The 14,782-nt window shown below is 44.1% G+C and overlaps 6 protein-coding genes across 6 annotated transcripts; 3 read left to right on the forward strand and 3 right to left on the reverse strand.

Annotated features, from left to right (window-relative positions):
• Positions 1 to 763: 763 nt before the first annotated feature.
• Positions 764 to 3,586, forward strand: BDB00DRAFT_774252 (uncharacterized protein; the record flags this gene model as incomplete). Its single annotated transcript, XM_053120144.1, has 8 exons — positions 764 to 1,112; positions 1,155 to 1,310; positions 1,521 to 1,817; positions 1,942 to 2,439; positions 2,509 to 2,718; positions 2,801 to 3,115; positions 3,200 to 3,305; positions 3,406 to 3,586. 8 exons carry the CDS (start codon positions 764 to 766, stop codon positions 3,584 to 3,586), a joined length of 2,112 nt encoding a protein of 703 aa, XP_052973815.1.
• A 570-nt stretch (positions 3,587 to 4,156) lies between these two features.
• On the reverse strand, positions 4,157 to 5,514 carry BDB00DRAFT_774244 (WD40-repeat-containing domain protein; the record flags this gene model as incomplete). The annotated part of the gene is made up of 7 exons (XM_053120142.1): positions 4,157 to 4,438; positions 4,515 to 4,614; positions 4,656 to 4,669; positions 4,920 to 4,992; positions 5,064 to 5,151; positions 5,206 to 5,300; positions 5,399 to 5,514. The coding sequence occupies 7 exons, from the start codon at positions 5,512 to 5,514 to the stop codon at positions 4,157 to 4,159; spliced, it is 768 nt and encodes a 255-aa protein (XP_052973816.1).
• Positions 5,515 to 6,987: 1,473 nt separating this feature from the next.
• On the forward strand, positions 6,988 to 9,069 carry BDB00DRAFT_774237 (copper amine oxidase; the record flags this gene model as incomplete). The annotated part of the gene is made up of 3 exons (XM_053120141.1): positions 6,988 to 7,390; positions 7,522 to 8,142; positions 8,225 to 9,069. The coding sequence occupies 3 exons, from the start codon at positions 6,988 to 6,990 to the stop codon at positions 9,067 to 9,069; spliced, it is 1,869 nt and encodes a 622-aa protein (XP_052973817.1).
• Positions 9,070 to 10,314: 1,245 nt separating this feature from the next.
• BDB00DRAFT_111643 (uncharacterized protein) lies at positions 10,315 to 11,296 on the reverse strand. The gene is made up of 5 exons (XM_053116099.1): positions 11,071 to 11,296; positions 10,901 to 10,984; positions 10,648 to 10,821; positions 10,528 to 10,575; positions 10,315 to 10,378 (listed from the first exon to the last, which is right to left on the reverse strand). Exons 1-5 carry the CDS (start codon positions 11,156 to 11,158, stop codon positions 10,365 to 10,367), a joined length of 408 nt encoding a protein of 135 aa, XP_052973818.1. The 5' UTR covers positions 11,159 to 11,296; the 3' UTR covers positions 10,315 to 10,364.
• A 999-nt stretch (positions 11,297 to 12,295) lies between these two features.
• Positions 12,296 to 13,921, forward strand: BDB00DRAFT_853369 (uncharacterized protein). The gene is made up of 3 exons (XM_053125625.1): positions 12,296 to 12,497; positions 12,567 to 12,732; positions 12,845 to 13,921. Exons 1-3 carry the CDS (start codon positions 12,372 to 12,374, stop codon positions 13,834 to 13,836), a joined length of 1,284 nt encoding a protein of 427 aa, XP_052973819.1. The 5' UTR covers positions 12,296 to 12,371; the 3' UTR covers positions 13,837 to 13,921.
• BDB00DRAFT_853372 (nuclear transport factor 2) lies at positions 13,922 to 14,781 on the reverse strand. Its single transcript, XM_053125626.1, has 5 exons — positions 14,640 to 14,781; positions 14,511 to 14,556; positions 14,351 to 14,449; positions 14,111 to 14,270; positions 13,922 to 14,038 (listed from the first exon to the last, which is right to left on the reverse strand). Exons 1-5 carry the CDS (start codon positions 14,718 to 14,720, stop codon positions 14,029 to 14,031), a joined length of 396 nt encoding a protein of 131 aa, XP_052973820.1. The 5' UTR covers positions 14,721 to 14,781; the 3' UTR covers positions 13,922 to 14,028.
• Position 14,782: the final 1 nt, after the last annotated feature.

A 14,782-nucleotide genomic window follows, 5' to 3' on the forward strand; every position in this document is an offset into this window, starting at 1 on the left:
CAACTCGAAACTGCTCCTGCTCACCGATGGACGACCGGTGTGCGAGCACTGCTCATATGTTTGCGTAGCGTGCAAGCAATCCATTAGGGACGAAGCCGTCATGACCGGTAACACGAGCAAAAAGAGAGGAACAGAGCTCTCAGAGGAACAGGCGGCGGGGTGTGACCATAAATGTTTGATGAGACAAGGTTTGATTAAACGTGCAACTCTATAAATAGGGGATGAGGCCTACCATGCCAATTGTTTCAGATGCGTATTATGCAAGAAGAAGATCGACGATCTTGTATTCACCCAAACAAGCAAGGTTAGCTTCAGCTCGAAAGGGGGGGAGGAGGCGAGCTTATAGCCGTTGATTGGCAGCATATTTAATTACTCTTTTCCAATTTTTCAGGGCATCTATTGCACACCATGTCACGAGCAACGCAAAGCAGAACGACAACGCAGACGAGGCGACCGAGAAAAGCGCAGCCATAACAAACCGTCTACTTCGCCCAAGGCAGCAACACCTGTACCATCACAACAACAGCAACCAGCGTCTTCCCGCACGAGCCGTCTTCTTGATCCTGATTTAGCGTCCGATTACATGCGTCTTCAGCAGGCATTGGCACGGCCAAACGGCAGCAATAATCAGCCTGAAGTCCGCTCTTCCTCTTCCTCCACAACGCGCTCTTCGCTCGACCGTCCACCCACCCCTACACGCTCTCGTAGCAGTTCTGTCGACGCTTTATCCAATAGCGCCGGCAAGTCTACAACTACTCGTCCAATGCCACCGTCTCGAAAGCCGCCTGCTACACCCCCACGCTCATCCTCATCCAACGCCAGCTCACCAGCCACCCCTATCAACAAAAAACGTCTATCATCCATACCCTCAGCCAACAACTCGGCCGACTCGCTCCCTGAAGTTACCCCAAGCGCCTCTTCCAACAACATATACCTCTTGAACGACGGCAGCGTTTCCAAGGGCAATCTATCTGTAGAAAGCACTTCGGCATTACCCAATGTGCCCTCCCTTAATCTAACATTCTTCGATAATGAGTCATCCGATTTACTTAATCTAACAAAAAGTCTTGGCGCCAACTTGACTGTGAGTTCAAGTCCCTCCTCGTCAGCCAGTACACATCAAAAGAAGCCGGCCAAACAAGGCGGGAAATCAGCAGTATCAAAACTCACCAAGGCAACCGAACTTTTGACTTCATCGCTGCGGCACTCACCACCTCTCACCTCATCCAAGTCTTCCTCAGCTTCATCTTCTGCCACGACATGGACGGATTTTCCACAGCCGCCTACCAACACCGTCAAACCAAGCGATAGTCTGTTATCTGTTTCATCCTTTGACCTGGACTCTGACCATATCCCAACGGATCGAGCTTCGGTGGAGAAGCTCAGGGCTGAGTTAAAGGCAGCTAACAGTAAAGTCGTTGAGCTTAACAACAACTTGAACAAAATTAAAGCAAGTCTATAATTTCCCGTGTAACAGCGTACAAAAAACACTAACCAGGAACGCAATTCCTAATAGGAAGCCAGCAAACGAGCGCTAGACGAGTTTGCACGTGCCAAGGACGATTTCAGCAAAGAAGCCAATGTACGCCAGCAGCACGAGTATACAATCATGCAGTTTAGACATCATGTCAACACCCTCCAACAACAGCAGCAGGTCCCCGGTGCAGCAACAGCAGCCCAATATGCACCATTGTCGAACGAAGAGATCGAACGCGCTGCTAGGGTACGCGTAGAATTAGAGCGGACCTGCAAGGAGCTAAAGATCTATCGTGATACTTTATCCGAGGGCATTGCTAATATGGCTGACAAGCAAGCTGGTCTTGCCGGAAGGTAAAATAAAGCTCACCGTGCGAATTCCAATGGGAATTAAGGGGGACGGGGTTAGGGAGAGGTAAATTTGACCGACATAATGTTTACTTACTATATTTAGCAGATCTATAGAAGAGCACCACAGAGCTCTAATAACGCAAGTTAAGTCTCTCACACGAGAACGCGATGCATTGAAACAGGAAACTGAAAACCTCAGTCGAGTGCGTGACGAGGTTATCAATGAAATGGTCATCCTCAACACACAGAATGCCGAGCTCAACAGTATGAATAACGATCTATCACGGCGGGTGACAGCTCGCGAACGAGAGGCTGCTGCAGTGATGGCCGGTACATCGTTTCTGTACCCAACCTCTTCTACATCCACCGAATCGCAATCGCCAGGTACCATGCAGCGCAAGTCCTCAGAAACTAGTGTGGACATCCCATCTATTGCGTCCCGTGATAGCTTTAATGGCACACAGGCACCCAAGTTGTTTAAAATGAAAAAAAGCCCGTTCAATCGCTTTGGCGGTGGCATGAAATCGAGCAAGACCGACCCAGCATTGTCGACATCCGCGGAGAGCAGCAGTGGACCATACAATCTTCCCAATGCCAGCGTAAGCAGCCAAAGTCTGGCTGATTATTCTCGACGAGAGGCACGACAAAATTCAAAGCAGTCGCAAACAAGTATGCAGGGAGCCCATTCGTTCCAGCCAACACCGTTCCTGAGACCTGTCAAGTGCAGTGTTTGCTATGAAAAGATGTGGGGTCTTTCGGAATATCGCTGTCAAGGATGTGGCATGGCTTCCCATGGTAAATGTCTGAGTCACGTGCCATCCATGTGTTTTGCTTCTACGGCCAGCTCGTTGGAGTTGACGAGCCCAATGGAAATGGAAACACCCAAAGCTTGTATGTGTTTATTCATGTGTGATAATGCTATATTCCATCTACAGCAAGCAAACTGACCGAGTGAACCTTTTATACTGTCTAGTGAGCATGTTTGGAGCCGATCTATGTTCACAGGCAGCGCAAGAAGGCCGAGACGTCCCGCTGGTCGTGGAAAAATGTATCGAGGCGGTCGAGAACAGAGGCATGGACTATGAAGGCGTTTACCGTAAATCAGGCGGTGCCGCACAAATGCGAGCCATCCAAGTTGCCTTTGATCAAGGCGATGCTATTGATCTAAACAACGAGGACAAATATAATGATATCTGCGCTGTAACAAGCGTGCTCAAACACTATTTCCGACAACTCCCTAATCCACTACTTACTTACGAACAATACATGAATTTCATTAATGCTGTCTGTAAGTATTGTGGAATGTGATTATATTGTATTCCTCGCGCAATTCAGCGAACGACAAACTCATACGATATATTCATTATTATAGCTCTACCACTTGGCCCTGAAAAAGCAGACAAGTTCATTGAGCTATTATCCCAGCTACCCAAGGCAAATTACGATACCCTTAAAATGTTAATGGAACATCTTCAACGGTAACTTATTTTTAGAAACGGAGATATTAATCCCCCCCCACCACCAACGTACAGCAATGGATAACTAAACTAGAAACATGTTGACCGCTCAATTATATAGTGTGAGTCGAAATAGCCTAGAAAATCGAATGACGGTGAAGAACCTGTCACTCGTCTTTGCGCCCACACTGATGCGTGATAGAGATTCAGCGCGTGATTTTATGGACATGAGCTATACCAACGCCACGATGGAATACTTGATCACATACGCTCATGAAGTGTTTATTGACGAAGGACGGTAGAAAACTCTCGTATCCTTTAATCTGTTCTATTACGCAAACTGTGTACTTTTGTATTTAGTTATACTTTTGTAATTACATTCTATTTATTTATTATTACACTAAAGATCTGCAAAAAACGCAGCTTTTCTGAGATTCTTCTTTGACATGTTTCCAGTTTTCCGCTTCTTTTTGGATGGCTTTGTCTTTTCTTCCTCATCGCTATCACTATCACTATCTTCTTCTTCATCATCATCGTCGTCAACCTCATTCCCATCCTTATCCTTATCCGCATCCTCAACTTGATCGTCTTCGCTGTCGCTTTCACTGTCATCACCTTGACCACTGTCATCATCCTCAGCATCTTTGCCAGCAACAACTTGGATTGCCTTTACATCCTCCTTTTCATCTTTGTCTTCTTCTTCATCGTCGTCGTCGTCATCTCCTGCATTCTCATCAAACAGGAACGCAACATCCCAGAATCGTAATGTGCTGTCATGCCCGCTGCTGATAAGATATTTTTTGTCATGGCATAACCGTATATGCTCAATTGGCATATCTTCGCCGTGATCACCGATCACACCATGGAACTGATTAGGTAACACAGACACGATTCTGAAAATAAATAACCACGGTGTTTATTAGCTTCCCCTCCTCTCTTTTGTTGAATTTTATATACTGGAAAGGAGGAGCTATCATTACGTACCGGATAATGCCATCGCTACTGCCCGTGCATATCGTATCTTCATCCAATTTACAGATCGTATCAATTGAGTTGGGATGACCAACAATGCGATCGTTGTAATCGCCCCAGTCGCCCCAAGACCATAAGCTCAAAATGCCTTCCTGTGATCCGACTACAGCCTTGCTACCATTCTAGGTGATTTTAAAGTTTGTGATAAGAGATAAGTTTTTATGTTGCGGTTTCCGTGCAAAAGGGAAAGGGTTTTACCTTGACCAGCGCGACTGATAACAATTCATCCTCCATATTGTCGGACATGGCTGAGACGTTTGGTTTTCGGATATCCCAAGTAGATAGATATCCATCTCCTCTATTGAACACATAAAGCAAGACGAACATGAGTACGTGTACAGTCGTCCAGATTTCTGACGATTCCTTACGACCCTTCCGCACACTAGCTTGTAACGAAAAAGAGGAAGAATCAAAGTTACCCAGCAGCCACCAGTGTCTTTTTATCGGCCCTGAAAACCATATCCGCAATGAAATCTTCATGCTCCTCGTACACCATGACAGCATCTTGTTTCCGTCTATCCCAAAGCTGGTTGTTTTTTTTTTGTTAGTAAGAGTTGTTAGTTATCCAATGGAAAAGCATAATTATCATCGAAGCAAGTGTACCTTGATAACACCTTGATCATCACCAGTGGCGAGTATGTTATCGTTCAAACACAAAAGGGCATTAAGCGGATTACTGTTAAAATATTCAACGCCAAATAAGAACCTAGACAGCCTTATGCACACACAATCTTTAGGAACACTTACTCATGGGATCTCTCTCTACTGCTCAAAATCTTCCCTGTCTCAGTATCCATAAGGCAGATCATTCTGTCCTTCGATATGCTGTAAAGGCCTGCATACACGGGTCATTTATTGTCCAAGATTTATTTTTTTTATGCTTCCTTACCTGCACCATCCAAAGTAAACTCTACACCACGACAGGATTTTTTGAAAGGGCGTTCCGTCCATAAATGTTCATGTTTATCAAGACCGTACTTGTGACTATATCCCGAGATCGATCAGAATTTTCATTGATCAAAGTAGCTGCATAAATCACAAATAGATTTAGAAGTCTAAATGTTCTTCTGTAATGTTCATACCAAAGGACTTTGCCGTTAATCAGGCCGGTTGCTACGAGATCGCGACTTGGATGCACAGCACAATCAAAGATGGTTTTCCCAAAGTCTAGTGGGCTGGGTGCCTTATCATTTGCCATTATAAGGTTCTTTCTGTGAGTGTGGGTGTTGTTCTCTGACAACAAAATAATGTGTCTCTTGTTACAAGTGAGTTCCAATTTTTTTCTTATTTCCTAATTAGGGGCACGCATATCTTCCTGGCTTGGATCCGCACCATCTGCTTTCCTTAATTTCTTATGTGCAACTGTTTCTTAGCAACGATTTTACAAAGCTGCATATTGTAAAATTCTTGGGGACGATGTGTCTTCATCCTATAATTTAAATATCGAGCTTGTATTCTTTCAGTCTTTGGCTACGTCTAAATAAATCATATTTGATGCTTAATCAAATCACACTCCTCTGATGGGCCGGACTAGTCCGTCTTGATTTGTGCTCCCCCACCTAACAGATTACTGCTATCTACCTTTCACCTTATCGTTATCATATTTGTAGACATTCTGATTGTCACATATGAGCTCCTTTTGGACACCTTTTACTCTAACTATACGTGTGAAGCGCGAAAATACCATGTGTCCTTTCAATTACTGGATAGACACTTTGACGTCTTTTTTGTTTTGTTTTTTCGAGTGTGAAATTTCATTGCTGCTAATTCCATTAGAAGTACACACGACAGTACGCAAACATTATATGCTCTCCTTGGTAATAAAGAATGGCAGCAGTGACACGGACAAGCACCAAAAGGCTAAATTGAGATAAATGACTCAAAAAGGAAGTTTTTATTTTATCATTATCGCTAGGATAGGGTATTGTTGCTCTTTGCGCAAGAGCAGTAAATAGCAGCAAGAATGCTGAGTCAGAAAAGACGGTGCGAATCTTAAATCATTGAGCACTGGTGAGAGACAGTAATGACGGTCTTAAACGCCGTGGGTGTTAGGAGAGTGTAAGGCGGGCTTAGACGCCGGGTAGTAACGTAGGATAAGTAAGTGTATGGCCTTGTGATAGGCTGCAAATCTAGAAACAGACGTGCCAGATCTCCCCGAAAACTCTGTTACACTGTACGATAAACCTAAAGTCGATAATTATTTGGTCTTTCCGAGTAATTGGTCGCATAAAGAGAAAGCCGTATGATCGCGTTTCTCATACACCCACACCCACACCCACACAAGACACTCACGCATTAGGTTCCCGTGGTACACCATCCTTTCGAAACGCGAGCGCAAGAGTGATAAGACAAGGAATAGAAAGAAGATCCCGAAACATGATGGTGATAAGTCATTGCTTACTAGATAAAAAACTATATAAACCAACTATCTTTTCCTTTCTAAACCGATCGCCAACCCTCGTCTTCTCATTGTCTTCTCTCTCTCTCTCTCTCTCTCTCTCTATCTATCTGACTAATCATGTCGGCTATCACTGCTGTCCTCCCTCATCCCTTGGATAACTTATCCGCCGACGAAATCCGCCGCGCCACCGCCATCATTCGCAAGGAACGCGAAAATGATACCTACATTGTAAATTCGATGTGCTTGAAGGAACCCTCCAAAGATCTGATGATGGCGTTCTTCGGCTGGGACAAGTCTGTTCCCCAGCCAACCAAGATCGACCGTGAAGCATTTGTTGTTCTCATTGACCGTCCATCCGGTTTGGTCCACGAAATTGTTGTTTCTCTGACCCAAAACAAGACCACCAGCTGGAAGAAGGTTCAAGGTGTCCAGCCCACTCTTCACGTTGGCGAAATGCTCGAGGCCGAACACGTTTTGCTCAATGATGAACTTGTTATTGCAGAGTGCCGCAAACTGGGTATTACTGATATGAAACAAGTCTTCATTGATCCCTGGGGCGTTGGTTACCACGAGTCAATCAAGGGCAAGCGTCTTATGCAAGCTTTGGTCTACATGCGCACCTCTGCCGACGACAACCAGTACGCTCATCCTTTGGATTTCAATCCTCTTTATGGTAACGTATCAATTATAACTTATTGCTTAAGCTCCCAAGTGTTCAGACCAATGTGTGTGTGTGTGTGTGTCTAGTACGAGGAGAAAGCGGAACTGACATGTGACATGTAAATTAATTATTATTCTGTATAGATGTCAACGAAAAGAAGGTTGTCGACATCATTGTTGCCAAGCGCCGCAACAGCAAGTTTGAGCGTCCTACTATTCCCCGAGCCAACCATCACTTCTTGCCCGAGCATATTGGTACAGAAAACTTGCGCAAGGACTTAAAACCAATCCAAATCACCCAGCCCGAAGGTGTCAGCTTCACGATCCGTGGCCAGCAGTTAGATTGGCAAAAATGGAATATGCACTTGTCGTTCAACTATCGTGAAGGTTTGGTTATCAACAACGTCAGCTACAAGGATATGGATGGTACTTTACGCCCCTTGTTCTACCGTGTCTCTTTGGCGGAAATGGTGGTCCCTTACGCCAATCCCTACAAACCCTATAACCATAAGATGGCTTTTGATGTTGGAGAGTACGGTTTGGGCAACTTGACGAATTCTTTGGAACTCGGCTGCGACTGTGTTGGTTCAATTTACTATATGGATGCTGTTTTGAGCGACATGAAGGGTGAGCCCTGGGTGATCCCAAAGGCTATCTGCATTCACGAAGAAGATACTGGTCTTTTGTTCAAGCACACTGATTACCGCACTGGCAAGGCCCACTCTGCTCGCTCGCGTCGCTTGGTCATCTCCCACATTGTTACTGGTACGTTTCAACTTCACATCAAAAATATATATAGACGCTACGTAATTTGACCAAAGAATCCAACAATTCTTTCTACTACCAGCTGCCAACTATGACTATGGTTTGTACTACTACTTTTACCAGGACGGTACCTTCCAATATGAAGTTAAGGCTACTGGTGAACTCAACACCCAAGTTCTTGCTGTCGACGAAGATGCTGCTCCATATGGTACCATTGTTGCACCCCAAATTGATGCTCAGCACCACCAGCATTTGTTCAGCATGCGCATTGACCCTATGATCGACGGTCGCAACAACTCTGTTGCCGAAACGGACGTCTTACCTTCAGTGCATCCTGTCGGACACCCCGATAACATAGTTGGCAATGCCTTCGGTCCTGTCAGCAAGATCTTTAGCAACACCGATGAAGCACAAACCGATGCCAGCCCCCAGACACATCGCTCATGGAAGGTTATCAACGAGAGCAAAATACATCCCTATGCCAAGCAGCCTGTCGGTTTCAAGGTTATTGCTCCCAACAGCCCTCCCCTTTTGGCCAAGCCTGGATCCATTGCTTACGAACGCGCCCGATTTGCTGCAAAAACCCTTTGGGTGACCCAATACCATCCTGATCAGCTCTTCCCTGGTGGTTTCTACTGCTACCAGAGCGAGCCCTCCGATAACCTTGGTCTCCCGCAATTTACTCGTGAGACCAAGAATGTTCGTAACGAAGATATCGTTCTCTGGTTGACCTTTGGTCTGACCCACATCCCTCGTGTTGAAGACTTCCCTATCATGCCTGTGGAAATGTGCGGTTTCCAACTCAAGCCAGCCAACTTCTTCTTGGGTAACCCGGGTATCGACCTCCCATCCTCTGACAAGAAGTCCACCAAGAGCGCCTATGCTCCCGCCGATGCCAAATCCTGCTGTGGCAATAACTCTTTATAAGCAGCCACCCTTCACCCTCCCTTCCACTATAGATTCCATTTCCTTCTATTTTTTCAACATGAAGTTTAAGCTGATGTACAGAAGCTATCTTTTTAATTGAATAAATTCTTAGTTGTACATACCTTACACAATCACATTATTGTATTGAAACTGGTCCCTTATCTTAAGCACAATATAATAATGTGCTGTGCACACTCCGTAAACGTTAGCGGTTTGATTCTGTGGCACGACGTGTAGTAATCTCGAAACGCCAACTGACTGGCTGTTATAATACCATTATTATACCACACAAGACACCGATCCTGTAGAGCACGTATATAGTCTAGAAATGGGTTTTTAGAAGATCAGATATTATATAACAGTGTACAGTACACTTGAAAGTTTCATCGAATGACTGCTTGTTCATGTACATGCACACAACAGCAATTATACGCAGTAACTATCATGATGTTCAAGATTATAAAATCAATTGTATTGTGGAAGTTGGAAAAAGAGCACAGCATACTGAATTTATGGAAAGCAGAAATAGTTTAGACAAGAGGATACAGACACATCAGTGGTATGGAATACTGTACAGTAAGTAGGTATGAGATGATGTTACTCCAGGAATCATATCAATACAAATGGAAGTGGTTCTTGTGTACATATGCCTAGTGATTTCATTTTGTAAAAGAAACCTTTAATAGGTAACGTTTTGATTATGTCAGCAATAGTTTATGGTTTACATCTAAGTAATACCCTGGAGAAATTTCTAATTTTTTTTTGAATTAAATAGTGTAATCTTTTCCCACACCATTCTCCTTACACCCTCTCCTTTTTGACCCAACACCATATAAAGGTACCATATTCATGGAGTTCAGCATTTTGCCAGCGATGTTTTCAAAACAAATCGCTGCGTACACACGACCAGTTTTAGATAGGCAATCAAATGTTTGCAATCATGTTTTTGTCACAATTGTTTGTATAGACCTCGCAAAGACAGATGTTTCATTACCACTGTTGTACCCTACATATGTACGGCCAATAAGAGCAGTTTGGAACCGATTACATTTTTGTTCGCTCAATAATTATAGGTTCATTGTCGAGTAGAGTGTTGCGCGAGTTTTCTGTTTTTACAAAGAGAAATAAGAATTTAGCTTGACAATGTATATCAAAACGCGCTTCTTTTCGGTTATATTTTATTGTATGATCCCGCATATACAACATATTTACCATCAAAGCGAATTACTTCCTGTGTTACGTTCTTGAAATTGAGTATCTGGAACTCAAGGAAGGTCGGAAGGTCGGCATAGTGGTTATTGCGGATGTGCTGGAATAGATGTTGGCGACAGGCGTGAGAAAAAGTGCATGCGTTGTACGGGCAAAAGTACTTGATTTTCATTTCTAGTATTATATTTTGAGGAAAACTGTAATGAAAATGTGGTTCTTATCCAGACAAGCAAGTTACAAAGCACTCACGTTCAGAATAAATTTCTTCGCCATCCACGACAGCACCGCGTGATTTTTCTGTGTGAGTGTAAAAACAGTGAGCGTTTCTCAAGTGGCTGTGTACATCAGCTGCTAGCAAGATAGACATACCTTTAAAGTCGATTATCTTGCCAGAGTTTGTCAGAAAAATGCAACGGATTGAGGGTTTGCACTCAGGAAACGCAGCATAGTGTTCCTTGCGAATATGCTTGAAGAGCCAGGCTCTAGCTTGATATGACTTTGTGCAAAACTTATACGGGCAGCAGTATACTGTTCTTTTCTTCGCTGGGTATAGCGCAGTAGTGGATGTCGGATCTTGTGTTAGAGGAAAGAGCCCGTCTTTACTGCTCTACTTTCTACAAACCTTTTTTTTGGAACGAGTCGTTGTACATCGCTGCTGCTATGTGTTGTTTCATCGGTGGTGGCTGAGGAACACTACAGCTGGTATCTAGAATAAAGACTGTGGTATCAGCATGTATGATTGCTTTTATCTGCCCAGGTACTAGGTGTGTGCTGCTGCTGAATCTGTACTACCTTTTGATGCGAGCAAGGCGGTGCTGCGCGTTCGGTTGAGCGGAATTTTGTGGTCGGTGCAGACAACTGGCTTCTTCGGGCCTGTCATTACTTCTGTCAAACTTTGGTCAGCGCAACAAGTACATGGAGATAGTCCTTGACTCCTTGCGAAACCTACAACGTCCGTTCCTATAACTCTTGAAACTATCACGATCCGTTTTACATACCAGGTGCGTGCTTGTCAGGAACAGCCCCTTTGACGATTTGTTGACAGCAGGAAGCTAAAGATGTCATTGTGCACACGGAGCTGGTCAGATTTTCTTGCTGCGCTTCTTGCACTCGCATTCGTTCTTCAACTCGTGCACTCAGACCCTTTACAATGACTATTAAGCATACATTGGCAACTTACATAAACTGTCTTCATTGTCAATCGGCTCAAGATTTAGATCCGGCAAAGGAGGTTCTTGCAGCATTGGTGGGGCCAATTCCGGTGTCAGTTCTTTGGTGGGAGTTTCTTCTTGCTTACGAATACTTTTCTCTTTATTAGACTTTCCGTAGATCGCTATCGTAATCGATTGCCTTATACGTGAAAACATGGATGATAGAAAGAGAAATAAATAAAATATGCGCATAACTGTAGCGCATATCATAGACGTTTCAGAACCCGAACCACGCGCTTTGAGCCCTTGATTTTCATGTATCATACAGCGAGGAGTAACCATAGCCCGATAGAAAGGAAAGTATTTGACGCTCAAACAGTGAGGAGCTGCTTAAGAGACGGCGATAGTCTGTCTAGCATGCTGTTACTCATGAGAGATGATGAATCAATTAACAGAATACAGTTACGTGTCTTTTGTCGATGGTGGTGAACAGCACAGTGCTGCTCTTTATTCTTTTTTTGTTACATTTAGTGATATGATGGTCACTTTGCATCTACTCAACAATCCATACGTTTAATTACTTGTATTATGTATGCATGTAAGTAAGTAAGATGTATGCATGGGTGATGGCTATGCGAGACGCCCTCGGGGTACTCTTGGCAGTCGGCTTCCAAAGATGGAAGGTTCACTCAATTCATACTATGAGCCAAATGATTTAGAACGGCTGATCACTACTGTTTGTGATATGATACAACTGGTATGCGACCATGCCCAGTATATGACCACTTTCTTCATGCAGCATATCCACGTGATACTTCTCGTATCAATGCTACATAAGTCACGGCACACTTTTCAAGTTCCTTTCTCTTTCGCTTGTTATTCTTTTTTCCTTTTTGCATATTTTTTTTTGCTTGTACAATATACAGGCTACCAGAACTTTGAATGGATAGTTCGCTTAATCGAAGGCTCGTTATACTCGGTGGGGGCGCAGCTGGCATTCTGCTTGCGATGAAGCTGGCATCGGACAAGCAGAAACTGGGCATTGATATTACTCTTATTGATTGCAAGGTGGTAGTCATTTTTTCATACAAAACAGATGCAAGAACTGATGGGCTTACAGATACACAACCTTTATAGCCGTTTTTTGAATACACGCCTAGTTTGATTTCAGTCCTTTACGAAGCATCCGACGAGCAATTTGAGCGCCATTTCTGCAATATCACTGCAGATTATGAAACGCTTCTGGGAGGGCTCGGCGTCAAGTTTGAGCTGGGCATAGTGCGCGATATGGACAATGAAAACGGTAAGCGAGTGTAAACCGTGCATCAGACTTGATATTGAAGAGTAGGAGAACCACCCGAAGAAAAATTTATAACAGGACACATGTTATGTGTTTCCATTGCATGTTTACACAGTGATTCTCGGCGACGGCAGCCAGAAAATCGCGTACGATATCCTAGTAATCTGTACAGGGTCATTCTATCACGATCCATGGAAAGTTCCCTGCCAGCAAGACCGGACCACGATGCAATGGCAAGATCGTTTGGATTACCTACGTACTCACCGTGACAAGTACAAATCCTCAGAAGACATTATGTGTATTGGCGGCGGGCCCGTGGGTGTCGAGGTTGCGAGCGAGATTGCGTGGCGGGCACCCTTGAAACACGTTACTCTAGTCAGTTCATCTGACACTGTTTTATCGGGTACGCCTGGAGGCGTCGCCGATGGCGCAGGTCGCATACTGAATCATCTCGATCCAATCAGGCTGCTGACAGGCGAAAAGGCTGAAAAGGTGGATGATGCGGATGATAGCACCTACAAGACAGATAAAACAAACACGGAAATCAAGACGGACCTAGTATACCTATGTACTGGCATTCGTCCCAACACCCAATTTCTTCAAAAATCTCATCCAAACTGGCTTGACGACAAAAAGCGCATACGTGTGAACGAGTACTTTCAAGTGCGTGGCGATGATAGCAGTGGTGGCGAAGGTAATACCAGCAACAACAGCAAGAGCGTTTTTGCTGTCGGTGACGTCAATGATGTCAACGAGCCAAAGTTGTGGTTTACGGCGCACATGCAAACAGTCCATCTGTATCACAACCTCAAACGATTTGTGGAAGGTAAAAACGACATGGTTCCTTACAGTGGTTCACAAATATCCATGGTCATATCGCTGGGTCCACATTATGCCGTTGGATCGTTCAATGGTTTCGTCTTGAACGGCTGGCCGTTTGGACGAAACAGCGGAAGTAAGCTGGCAGCAATCGCAAAACATACAGTCGAACGCGTCACGATGAACGACTTTCATAGCAAAAAGCTAGCAAACGACATACTATATCAAACACACGAAAAAGGCCACTTGTTCCAAAAGATAACCGGTACATGCCTGAGTCAACGGTGACCAACTACAGCGGATGAACAGTAATGCGGCAAGCGCGCATTGTGGGTTGCTCTTTGACTGGATGTAATAAAACGATATATTTACATAACTATTGCTTGTACAGAAATCTGTCTTTGATTTTTTTCTTGGATGATTATGATGAACGGTGAGGGATCGGGAGAGAGCGAGAACTTGGTATGATTTCAAAAGGATTTATACGTGTCTATATTACAAACCAACGACCATGTGAATACCGAATGTATATACCCCATCCTCGTTGAATCATGTTACTTACCGGAACACATCGCTTTGGATGAAGAAGCTTGTGGCCTGGCCTTCAACCGGCATCAGCGTAAACGTCTGCGAAAACGATTTTTTTCCAGGGCTGTCACCATACTTTACATCACCGTGTACGTTTATCAGAATTCCACATGCTCCTTGTGCGTTCATTGTTGCTATAGAAACAATCAATCTCTCTCGTCAGTTTGGTTCACGCTTTAGTTATACTTGTCGTTTTCAAGTACAAAGAACCTACCAGCGATCGGTTGGCAATCATAAGCAGCAACTTCGTGCTGTGAGGCTGGTAATCGACTCAAAAACTCGGAAAACTGTGATGCTCCGGCAATCGCATTGCCTATCCATGTGTTACTGCTTTTGTCAAGTAACCCGTACTCCACACCTTTTTTGGTGCTTACCGTTCCATACGATCGCTGAATCTTCTCGGTAAAGATTACCTAGTAGCTGGGAAAAATACAATAGACGGTTCTTTTTTTTTAGATCGCTAGGTCGTAGAATGCATTGGGGATTCAAATAAAATCACATACGTTACGCTGGTTGTCATAATTTTGATAGAATAGTTGAACAAATTGTGCGCTGCTGCTTTCTGCAATGTTCACGAGATCCATGTTTATCTTCTTTGAGGAGCAGAAATAAAAAAAAGTCGAATACAGTAGCACACACAACAAGC

The sequence above is a fragment of the Zychaea mexicana genome (genome assembly GCF_025766255.1).
Source record: "Zychaea mexicana strain RSA 1403 chromosome Unknown BDB00scaffold_135, whole genome shotgun sequence".
Taxonomy (NCBI): Eukaryota; Fungi; Mucoromycota; class Mucoromycetes; order Mucorales; family Lichtheimiaceae; genus Zychaea; species Zychaea mexicana.

What these genes read in the sequence shown, in the direction of transcription:
- BDB00DRAFT_853369 (XM_053125625.1), top strand. Translation starts at nt 12,372, where the DNA reads ATGGATAGTTCGCTTAATCGAAGGCTCGTTATACTCGGTGGGGGCGCA. An exon ending in TTACTCTTATTGATTGCAAG is followed by an intron (nt 12,498 to 12,566) that starts GTGGTAGTCATT and finishes CAACCTTTATAG; the next exon opens with CCGTTTTTTGAATACACGCC. An exon ending in CGATATGGACAATGAAAACG is followed by an intron (nt 12,733 to 12,844) that starts GTAAGCGAGTGT and finishes ATGTTTACACAG; the next exon opens with TGATTCTCGGCGACGGCAGC.
- BDB00DRAFT_111643 (XM_053116099.1), bottom strand. Translation starts at nt 11,158, where the DNA reads ATGACAGGCCCGAAGAAGCCAGTTGTCTGCACCGACCACAAAATTCCG. An exon ending in CGCCTTGCTCGCATCAAAAG is followed by an intron (nt 10,985 to 11,070) that starts GTAGTACAGATT and finishes TCTTTATTCTAG; the next exon opens with ATACCAGCTGTAGTGTTCCT. An exon ending in CAAGATAATCGACTTTAAAG is followed by an intron (nt 10,576 to 10,647) that starts GTATGTCTATCT and finishes ACACTCACACAG; the next exon opens with AAAAATCACGCGGTGCTGTC.
- BDB00DRAFT_853372 (XM_053125626.1), bottom strand. Translation starts at nt 14,720, where the DNA reads ATGGATCTCGTGAACATTGCAGAAAGCAGCAGCGCACAATTTGTTCAA. An exon ending in TTCAGCGATCGTATGGAACG is followed by an intron (nt 14,450 to 14,510) that starts GTAAGCACCAAA and finishes ACACATGGATAG; the next exon opens with GCAATGCGATTGCCGGAGCA. An exon ending in TGATTGCCAACCGATCGCTG is followed by an intron (nt 14,271 to 14,350) that starts GTAGGTTCTTTG and finishes TTGTTTCTATAG; the next exon opens with CAACAATGAACGCACAAGGA.